Below are 10,257 nucleotides of genomic sequence, written 5' to 3'. Positions count from 1 at the left end.
TGGGAATGTCACAGATCCCTGGCACAGATGGTAAAATGCAGTTGCACTGGGATGCAGAACAAATCCAGCCAAAGGGATTCAGTGGTGCAGTTGCCGGGGCTTGGACTGGGATACTGGCAGGGCTGGAGTCCAGCTGGCTAGATTCTTGCCCACCCAGCAGTGGCAAAACCCAAGGAAGTCCTCAATCCTTTACAAGGCAGTTTGCCCACAGGGAATGACTTACCTGAGACCTTCAGGCTCCGTCCCCTCCAAATCCAGGCGTCCCTCCCACACTGACAGACTCACCACTGGCTCCTGCTCCCTGTGGGAAGAGCTGCTATTCCAAAGTCCTGGTGGGTGTGATCGGGCTACAACAAGGTATTGCCCCATGGAGAACCCAGCCCTGTGCAGCCACTGATGGGCCTTGGTCACTTCTTGCACAGGAGGAGCAGTCCTGACCAAATTCCATTGGCAGTAACTATAAATATAATTTTGATTCGGCCTCTTTCTGCTTTGGCCAAACTCACCACCTGTGGCCAAAGGGTGTGTCCACCAACAGACCAGCCAGGGGGTTGTGCAGGTCGTGGATGAGTGTCTGGGGAGCACTGGGGTGTCTGGGAAGCTGGGAAGCACCGGGAAGCACCTGGACATGGAAAGACATCCCCAGGGACTTGCCCAAGTCATCCCTGGAGCCCTGGGTACACAGACTGCTGAGCTGTTAATCTTCTGGGCCGATAGCAGCATTCCATGGGCTGGAATGTGTGGATTTGTTTGCAGGTGATTAATATTAGCAGATATATTGCACTTAATGAGGGCAATAATTCAGTGGCAATAATTCAGGGGAGCCCTGAGGTTACTGTCAGCAGGGAGAGGCAGCGCATGCCCTGGGGTGGAATGGGCTGATTCCTGGGAGCTCTGCTGATGGTGGGACCTGCTGGGAGCCTTCCTCCCTTTCTCCCTCCTTCTGACCTGCAGCCAGAGCTGCTTCTTGCTTTTGGGTGGTTTTGCCAAGGAAACAGGGCTTGTGCAGGCACAGGAACCTGAGTTTGGGATGGAGATGATGCAGACGGAGCAGGGGCAGCCTTCTCCCTTTCATGGAGAGAATCTGGTGCTTCCAGGTGGATCTGGGAGGTTCTGAAGACATTGAGAGTTCTGGGAGGTCTCCACATGGCTGATGTGTCGCTCAGGCTGTGACAGCTGCCCAGGGCACAGCTGAAGTCAGGTGGAGTGTCCTGCTTCCCAGTCTGTCTGTCCCCTCAGGAGCTCTTGGGATCAGTGGTGTGCCTCAGCCAGACGGGAAAGCAGAGATTTGGGGCTACCAAAATCCTGCAGGAACAAGGTGGCCATTCCTGGAGCAGGGTGTTTTGGACATGCCCAGTGCTGTGGGATGCTCTGGCCTGCCAGCTGCGAGCAGAGGGTGGGCAGGGGTTGGCACCCACCAGGCAGCCACAGCGTCACCACGGTCACAGCGCACGGTCCAGGCACAGCCTGGCTGGGGCAGTGAGATTCCCAGGGTTGGTTATCACCGTTTCCTTCTTGCCCAGGAATGCTTGGCCTGGGCTGGATGCCACCCTCCCGCTGGCAGAGGTGGCCAAGCCACTGGCTCCAGGGTGCCAGGCCATGGAGACACAGCTCCCACCTGAAAGGGAACCGCCGGCGTTCCCACTTCCCCCTTCCCCGCGGGGACACGCGTTTGGGCTCCCCGGCTGGCACAGGGGTCAACGGCTTTATCCGGGGAGGAATGAGGAACACAATGTCCTAGAGGGAGACAGCAGGATTATTTACAGCACCAAAATAAAGGCTGGAATGCAGAAAGGCATCGGGAGGTTCAAAGCTGCCCCTGTGGCTCGGCAACACACGGACGTTTCGTGCCGGTCGATTCTTGGTGTGAACTTAGGGCTGGGGAGAGGCTCCGAAGCTTTTGTGGGTATCTGCTCAGGGGAATTGCCCTGCCACGTCTGCTCAGGGCCTTTACAGCCTGCATTAGCCCTGTGGTAATATCTCCAGAGGCATGGGAAGGGCCAGCCTCCTGCTGAGACTGTGTCACCTGCGTGTGTTTGTTGAATAAGCTCTGGCACAGCAGTGCTGGAGAGGGAGAGCTCCTCACAGGAGACCCTGGGCCACAGCAACAGGGCTGGCATGGGCACACCCCCAAATTGAAGGCTTTGCTCCACTCCTGGCTTGGGGAGTAGAGCATGTTCTCTTGGTTAGAGCCAACCCCACCAGCTCAGATCTCTGTCTGGAGCACAGGGGCCTCCAGATCAATCCTCACCCCAAGAAGACCCTGCCCAGCACAGGGGTTGCCCTTGGAGAGCATCATGGAGCAGCACCAGGCTGCCTGTCCTCAGCTGGGCTCTCTGGACAGCCCTTGTCCCAGCTCCAGTCACCTTGAGCAAGGGCTGTTATCTTATTTGTGAAATAGGTGGAAGATATCAGCCTCCTCCAGGGGAACACACAAGTGCCCAGCAAGGTCTGCCCAAGGCCCAGGAGCACAGGCAGTGCTCAGCAGCTCCTCGGGCTGGGTGGGAGCAGCCCCAGAACACGCTGTCCATCAAAAATTCCTGGCCTTGGAGCAGCCCCTCAGCCTTGGGGGGCCCCAACCCATGGGCTGCCATGTGGAATATCCCGCTCTCCTGGAATCCAGGCTGGGGGCTGGCTCTGGGAGCTGCCTCCCCCACCCCTCAAGGCTTTCTGCCCACTCCAAATGAGGAGAGTCAACCAAAATTTTTTTCGCTCAAACAATTAACTTCTAGTAAAGAGGTGTTTTCCAATTAAAAAAAAAATTAGAGGAGTCTTTAAAAAAAATAAATAAACATGAGAAGGTGTGTAGAGGAGTTTGGGAGAACATGTGGCTTCTCCCTTCTTTCCACCAGCATTCTGTGCAAGTTGGAGCAGGGGGCTGGGGGGGAAAAGTGAACGTGGTCCCATCCCAGTCCCTGCTGCTGCTCTGTGGCCTCGGGCAACTCATTAAGGCCCAAATGCTTCGACCCCAGCGATGGGAGATAAGCCCTGAAATAAAGCATCCCATTGTTCAAGGCTCTGAGGTCAATACCTGCAGAAGTGCTCAGGTGTTTGACGTGAGGGCTGCTCTGGTGGGGGTCCTGTCACCCCCCGTGAGAGATCAGGAGCTGGATTTCAGATGGAAGAGCTGACTTGGCCTTTTGCAGAAGTTTTAGGCGGGGTGTTGTCGTGCTGCAGCCATGGCTGGGTGCAGGTGGCACGAGGCCAGGAGCCAGCTCAGGTGCCAGCCTGCCTCGAAAGGGTAGCTGGTCAATGGGCATTTAAAGCTAAATAAACCATTGTGGGCCAGAGGGATGAAACGCCCAAGTGGAATTTGGCAGGAGAGGTGTTCCCTGCTCTGAGCCTCACCCAGGGCTGGAGAGAGGCTCTGTTGGTCCATGTGTGCCCTGGCTTCTCCCAGCCACATCCCCAGGGTTGCCTGCTGGCCTCATGCAGACCTGGGGGTGCTCAGCCAGGGCAGCAGGAGGAAGCAAGTCTACATTTTCCCTTTGGTCAGCGCCAGTGGGTTGACCCAAAAAGCTGCAGATCACCGTTGTTTGTGTCTGTCCTTGCTCTGAGGAGCTGCTTATTGGTGCAGGACAGAGTATGGACCATCTCACCCCAAACTCTGTGGAATTTGGGGGCAGTGAGCTCCTCATCGGGCAGCAGGTGTCCATCAGCAGGAGCCTGAAGCTGCTCCTGTTCTCCAGGTTCACACATCACCCTGGTGAAGGTGATGTCCACCCCTGTGCCAAGGGGCACATCCACCCCGTGTGAGCACCACTGTCCTGCCTTGGTCACTGCCTGGCCCCTCACAGGGAGCACTCCCACCCTGGTGAAACCAGTCCTTCATGGACTTCTCCAAGTGCTTTTGCTGCTGCTCGTGAGTCTGTCCCGTACACGGGATCCTCTCTGCAGCACTCAGCATCTCTGCAGGGCTTTGCAAAACACTCATGGACTACAGAGAGGGGTGGAAAACCCTTGGAGCAGACGCTGCCCAAGTGGGACAGCAGTGCCTCCCTGTGCCGGGGAGCTGGAGCCTTCCTGCCCATCCCAGTGGGCTGCACTCTGCTGCTGCCCCAGGCTCAGGCTGGCTGCTGACTTCAGCACGGAGCTCAGCTGACTGCAGGGCTGGCCACAGCCCCTAATCCCCTCTACGTGCTGCCTCGCAGTGTCCCCCGGCCCCGCTGCTCCAGCCCCTGTGGCCCCACATGACCTGTGGCCCCAAATGACCCCACACATGGGTGGTCAAGCTGGGACGCCTTAACAACACCTTCCCTGTGAGGGCTGTGAAGGAGAAGCATCAATATTTGCCACGAAGAGGTGGACAATGAAGCACAGGGAGAGGGGAGGGTGTCTGCTCCCTCCTGGCTGTGCTCCAGGCAGGGGCTAATTGTGTGTCCCTGCAGCTGCAGGGGGACAGTCACACAAATGCCATTAGTGTCACCCACTCACTGCTGCTCACTGGGGGTGGAATAATGATCGAGGAAGCAGAGAACAGTCATTCAGGTAATTAACAGCATCGGGAGTGCTCCTGGAAAGAGGTACCAGCATGCCACGGGGCTGCCTTGTGCCCAGCCAGGCCACCACACCGAGCCCTTCCTTGTGAGAGGGACCAGGAGTGGCCACCGTCGCCCAGGGAGGCTGCAGAAACCTTTGCTGACCTACAAATGTGTTTACTTACCTGCTGCCCGGTGGCACCAGAGGACAGAGATAAGGCTTTGCGTGATGCCATGATTGTATTTTTCACGTCTGAAGCTTTTGAAAGGTTACCTGGAACTTTGAACCTCTGGGGTTTATCAGGGGTGCTTTGAAGTGGCTGAAGCCACTGTGTTACTCTCGATCCCAGATCAGGTTAATGCAGTTTCTGCTTCCAAACAGGAAAACTTGCTTTCTAAAGATTTGCTTTGCAGCTTTGTTTTGATTCTCACATGTTCAATAAAAGAATTTAGTCCCACCCAGCGCCAGTTGCCACAGGCTGGGGTGGATGGACACTTAGGGACATGTCTTCGTGGTGGGCTTGGATTTGATGATCTTGGAGGGCTTTTCCAACCCAAATTATTGATTCCGTGGTTCTTTGCCGCTGCTGTCGCTGGAAGGCTGGGATGTGCCTCAGGCAGGAGCAGCGGAGGAGCCGCTGTCTGTCAGCCCTGCCCGGGGCATTTGTGATGCAAATCCACCCAATCCAACCAGGCTCCCACCCCTGGAAGCAGTCAGGGCTCAGCCGGGCGGGCTGGTAACAGGGAGCACACGATGTGCTTTCAGAGCACGTGGGATGGCAGAGGGTGAAGAGCTCTCGGGAGTAATTAAACCTCAGCAGCACTGAAGCAAACTGCAGCTGGGAATCAGGGATTTGGGGTGAGTGTTGGGTGCTAATTTTGCAAATATTGAGAGCAACTCTTCCACATGTGCCAGTAGGGTTGGGATGGTGTCCATTCTGTGCTCAGCATCCTTAGGCTGGGATTCTTCAACTGATTTCTGTAGTTTGAGTGAGTGAATGAAAACCTGTAAAGGCAGCAGTGCAGCCTGGCTGTGCTGGCCAAGCTGGGAAGTCTCTGGTTATTAAATAGGGCAGCGTGGGGCAGGAGGGCTCAGGCTCAGGTTTGGTTCCTTGGCCAGGCTCTCCTCAGGGCTGAGCAGGCACTGCTGCTGCACAGGAACTCACTGAGTCACACAAGGTAAATATTTTTCCCTTTGATTTTCACCCTGAGAAAATCTCGAGCTGACCTTGTTAATCCCACGTGTTACAAACCTCCCCCTGTCCTTTATCAAGTTTCGGCCGCGGGATAGTGTTACCAGCTTAGCACCTCTGGCTGCTCCTACCAGCATCCTGCCTGGCACTGTGCCACCCTGCTCAGTCTCCTGGCCTTCCTGGCTGTCCCAGGGCTGCCTGACTGGCAGGACCATGCCAGGGCTCCTACACAGGAGGGAGGAGAGGAGCTGGATGGCTCTGGTCAGCTCCATCACAGTGCTGGACCCCTGCAAGGTGTGTTAGACAGGATCTCTGCAGGGTGGTGATGCCATTGGAGATCCTGCCAGCTTCCAAGGTTGTCATATCCTTCAGTCTTAATTCCTGTGTCTGGAATGATGTTCTGTGGATGCACAAAGTGCTGAGGCACCGCCCAGTTCAAGCCCAGCACCTCAGAGCCTGAACAAGGGCCCTGGAGCGAGCTGTGCCTGGAGCTGAAGGTCTGTCCCCAGTTTGACTGGGTGCTCCTGGCCATCCCTCTCCAGGGCAGCCCAGTCTGCAGCTGGACCCCGAGCCAAGCCTGCAGCTCCCACCTGGCTCCATCTCCTGCCACTCCTGGGCTCCAGCACTCACAGCAGCCCTGGGCTTGTGCCAGCGGCTGCTCAGCCCCGGCCGGGGGAGCACCCGCTCCACTGAGTGAGTCTGCTCAGCTCTGGGTGTCCAAACTGCTGCTTGCCGGGGTAAAACAGGTCAGGTTTTTGTTTGCCAGCACTGAGAGCTTCTGGGGAAAGGGTGTGATTAGAAACAACATGGCCCTTGACACGAACGCCGTGTCCAAACTGCCCTGGCCAAGGCGCTGGCAGATGCTCAGCCCGGAGCTGTGCCAGGATGGGGAGTGTGGTGCAGGGCCTGAGGGGGGCTCTGGGCAGGCACAGGGTGGGAAAAGGGCCAGCAGAGCTCAGGAGTGAAGTAGTTAATGCCCCTCTCCTCCCAATATTAAGGGACAAATCCTCTCCCCGGCCTGGTGCCCAAATAAACAGGCTGAGTGTTGCGCAAGGAGGAGGGTGGGAAGGTCTCTACGTGCCCGAGAGGGGCAGTCTGATTCCAGCTCTGCAGCCCCCCCACACCCCCCGTGCCAAGCCCTCCCTCGGGTTCCACCCTCCCTGCACACACTGCCAGCCCCGTGCCCTGCCACTGCCACCCATGGGTGCTGTCCCCAGCCGGTGAGGAACAGCCACAGTGGGGCTGCTGCTCACGGGAAGGTCCAGGAGATGCCAGGACAGAGCCCCTGTGCCTCTGGGAAGCTCTGTGGGACCACTGTGGACAGCATGGATGGGGCTGGTGGTGGAGGGCACTCAGACCTACCAGGCTGAGTGCCCAGCTTGGGATCCACCTGAGTCCATCCAGCCCAGCAACTGGGATGCTGCAGCCCCAGGGATGTGGCTCCCAAGGCTGTGGGATAGGTGGCACGGGTTGTCCATGGCCACATCCCTGACCAGCCTGTGGCTCGACAGAGCTTCCCCAAGGCACCTGATCCAGAGTGGCATGGATGCAGGAAGGGAAGCAGGCACCTGGCTCTGCTCCCAGCAGGCTCCCTCTGCCGACAGCCACCCCTGCCAGGCCTCATGCCACCACTACACACCCTCTTTGCACGGTGCTTTAGATACCTCTTCTCTCCCTTGACCCTAAATTTGCAATGGGGAAAAAAAAAAAATCCATCCCCAAAATGCATCCCCTGGCCATGAGAAGCTGGCACAGGCTCAGGGAGGAAAGTCTGGAGCACAGGAGTCTGTAGCCACCACCCCGACCTCCTGCTGTGTGACCACTGGAGAATTTTGCAACACGTAAATGTAAATAAAAATGAAATATTTAATTTCCTTTTTTTATATATATATATACATAAAAAAAATCCCTGACAAAGTGCTTTTCTGAGGATCCTCCCTGGGTGGAGTGGGAGTGAAAGGTGTTTGATGGAGGGGAAACTGAGGCACGGAACAGTTGCCTCCTCCGTGGCTGATCCCAGGAGGGGAACCAGCCCTGTGTCAAGGCCACTAGCCCAGGCACTGGGAAGGGACAGCCGTGGGGCCAAGGTCATGGTCCCTGGAAAGGCATCAGGAGCACTGGCACCATCACCACAGGAGCACTGGCACTGTCACCACTGGCACCATCACCACAGGGGCATTGCCTGCTCGGGTGCCAGATGGCAGCAGATCCAGGGGGACGAGGTCACCGTGACACAGCAGCAATTTGGGATTTGCTGGTTCAGGAGAGCCGTGGGAAGCAGCAAGTCCTGGGGGGCACAGTGAGCTGGCCCCGGGGTGTCCAGGGCTGGTCCTGCTGTGCCCTGGCTTGGACAGTCCCTGGGATGGGCAGGGGGCACAGACTCCCAGGAGGGGCTCCAGCCCTGGGCATCGTGGGGTCCAGTGTGGGCAGTGCCCGGGGTCAGCAGCAGCTCTTCTTGGGCTTGTCATAGGGAGTGAGTTTGATGGAGTCAGTTAAATAACTCTCAAAAATCCCTTTGTACTGCAAAAAAAACGGAGAAGAGAAAGGATGAGTGGACTCAGCTCAGAGCCAGCCTGAGCAGACTGACAGACTGTGGAGTGCCGAGGTTCAGTCCTGATTCGGGCTTAAAGGCAAAATCCAGGGAAAAGCCACCTTGTGCAGGGCGTGGGGACACGAATGTCCCCGTTAGATGGCCGCTAGAGGACAGTGCTGGCGCGCTGAGGGTGCCACACACCCCGTTCCTGTCACCACGGGCAAAGGGAAACAATTTTTACTCCTTTCTAACCGGTTTAGGATCTATTTTAAGAAATCAAACACTCATTCCCAGGGCTCTCCTACTCGTTACAGCAGGAGCTGTTCCACACCAGGGGGTGGGCTGGGGGGGTCTGTCAGACCAGCCCCGGCTGATTCCAGCTCCACACCCGAATTCCTGCCTCCAGCACAGGCTTGGAGCAGGAGCGATGCTCACCGTCGTTAGCGCCTGCTTCGCGAGGGTCTCAAAAGCCTCTGCCACGTTGATGTTGTTCTTGGCACTGACTTCAAAATAAGGGATGTCCTTCTCCTTGCACCAGGCTGAGGCAGTTTCCTTGGGTACCTGTGGGAAGGGAGGATGGAGCCACCTCACAGGGATGCCTGTGGCTGCTGGAGAGCTGGAACAGGGGACCCTCCACACCCACCCAGGTGAGGGCAGGGTGCTGGCACTGCAGGCAGCCGCCTGATATTGTAATTCCTGCTGCCTTCAGTGGGACAGTCTCTGTCAAAGGGCAGTGGAGGGACTCTGCTTATCCCCTGCAAGAGGCAAGGGGGAGGTGGCAGCTCCTTGCCTGGAGCCCTGGTTTTCACGGGAGCAAAAGGGAGAAGGTGGAGGATCAGCGCTCATAAGCCTTTAGGACACTAAGACATTGCAATCGTGGAATCATTTAGGTTGGAAAAGACTGTAAAATCATCGAGTCCATCCATGAACCCAGCACTGCCAAGCCCACCTCCCCACATGCCACATCCACACAACTTTTAAATCCCTCCAGGGTTGGTGACTCCACCCCTTCCCTGGGCCATTCACCCCTCTCTCTCTCCCCTCCACCCTCACCTGCCGATCACAGAGGTCTATTTTGTTCCCCAGCACGACCATGGGGAAATCCTGCTCCCTTGGAATGACCTTCTCCAGGAAGTCATCTCTCCAGTTGTCCAGGGCCTCAAAGGACTCCCTGTCTGTCACATCAAAGGCCAGCATGCAGCCGTCCGAGCCCTTGTAAAAGGTCGACACCATGGACCGGAATCGCTCCTGTCCCCCCGTGTCCCAGATCTAGGGCAGAGAAGGGCACAGGTACAGACACACAACAAGAGCAGGGTGGTTGTTTGCAGCCCTGTGCTCTGTTAAGCTCAGGGGACCAGCTTCAGGGAGTGCTGAGCTCCCAAAACTCCCGTGGATTCCGCCGTAGTTCGTGGATGCCGCGAATGGGGCTCTGCAAATCCGTCCCCGCACCGCGTGACACTGGGAGGCGTTTGGGGACAGTGGGACGTGGTGGGACACACATGCCCGTGGGATCAGGGTGGGCACCCCAGGCAGTGCCAGCCCTGCTTACCTGCAGCTTCAGGGGGGTGTTATCCACTGCCAGGACCTTGGTGAGGATGCTGGCGCCCAGCGTGGTGCGATAATCCTCGTAAAACGTCTTGTGCACGTACTGGTGCAGGAGGGAGGTTTTGCCCACGCTGGCAGGGGGCAAAGGGACACTGGTGAGGCCTTGCACTGCTCAGGGGGTCAGTCCCAGCAGAGGCTGCATAACCCAGCCCACATGGGGGGGGCTTCCCTCCCTCACCAGCACTGCTCCTTACCCCAGAGCTCCAATGATGATTATCTTCAGATCCACCTTCTTGCTGGCATCCATGGACGGGCCCTGTGGGACAAGACGGAGTCACCTGGCTGTGGGGATGGGACTGGCTCCTGGTGAGGCTGTGGGAGCAGCCACTGCTCCCTGTGGCCTCTCCATGCTCCCCATCCACCCCGGGACCACGGACATCAGCATGTCTGCACTGTGCCAGCACCGTGTCCATGCCATTCCAGCACCGTGTCCATGCCATTCCAGCAC

The 10,257-nt window shown here is 57.3% G+C and overlaps 1 protein-coding gene across 1 annotated transcript in view; it reads right to left on the bottom strand.

The window, feature by feature from the left end:
- Window positions 1–7,720: 7,720 nt before the first annotated feature.
- Window positions 7,721–10,257, bottom strand: part of RAB7B (RAB7B, member RAS oncogene family) — a 3,528-nt gene continuing 991 nt past the window's right edge. Inside the window, exons 2-6 of the mRNA XM_027659830.1 lie at window positions 10,004–10,065; window positions 9,754–9,880; window positions 9,258–9,473; window positions 8,640–8,765; window positions 7,721–8,191 (exon numbers count right to left, since the gene is read on the bottom strand). Of these exons, the coding sequence (XP_027515631.1) occupies window positions 8,111–8,191; window positions 8,640–8,765; window positions 9,258–9,473; window positions 9,754–9,880; window positions 10,004–10,065 (612 nt within the window). The 3' untranslated portion in view covers window positions 7,721–8,110. The remainder of the gene's footprint in view (window positions 8,192–8,639; window positions 8,766–9,257; window positions 9,474–9,753; window positions 9,881–10,003; window positions 10,066–10,257) is intronic.

The sequence above is a fragment of the Corapipo altera genome, unplaced genomic scaffold, assembly GCF_003945725.1.
Source record: "Corapipo altera isolate COAL_440 unplaced genomic scaffold, ASM394572v1 77b, whole genome shotgun sequence".
Classification (NCBI taxonomy): Eukaryota; Metazoa; Chordata; class Aves; order Passeriformes; family Pipridae; genus Corapipo; species Corapipo altera.
The sequence above is the reverse complement of the archived record's forward strand: the minus strand, read 5'-3'. Positions and strand labels throughout refer to the sequence as shown.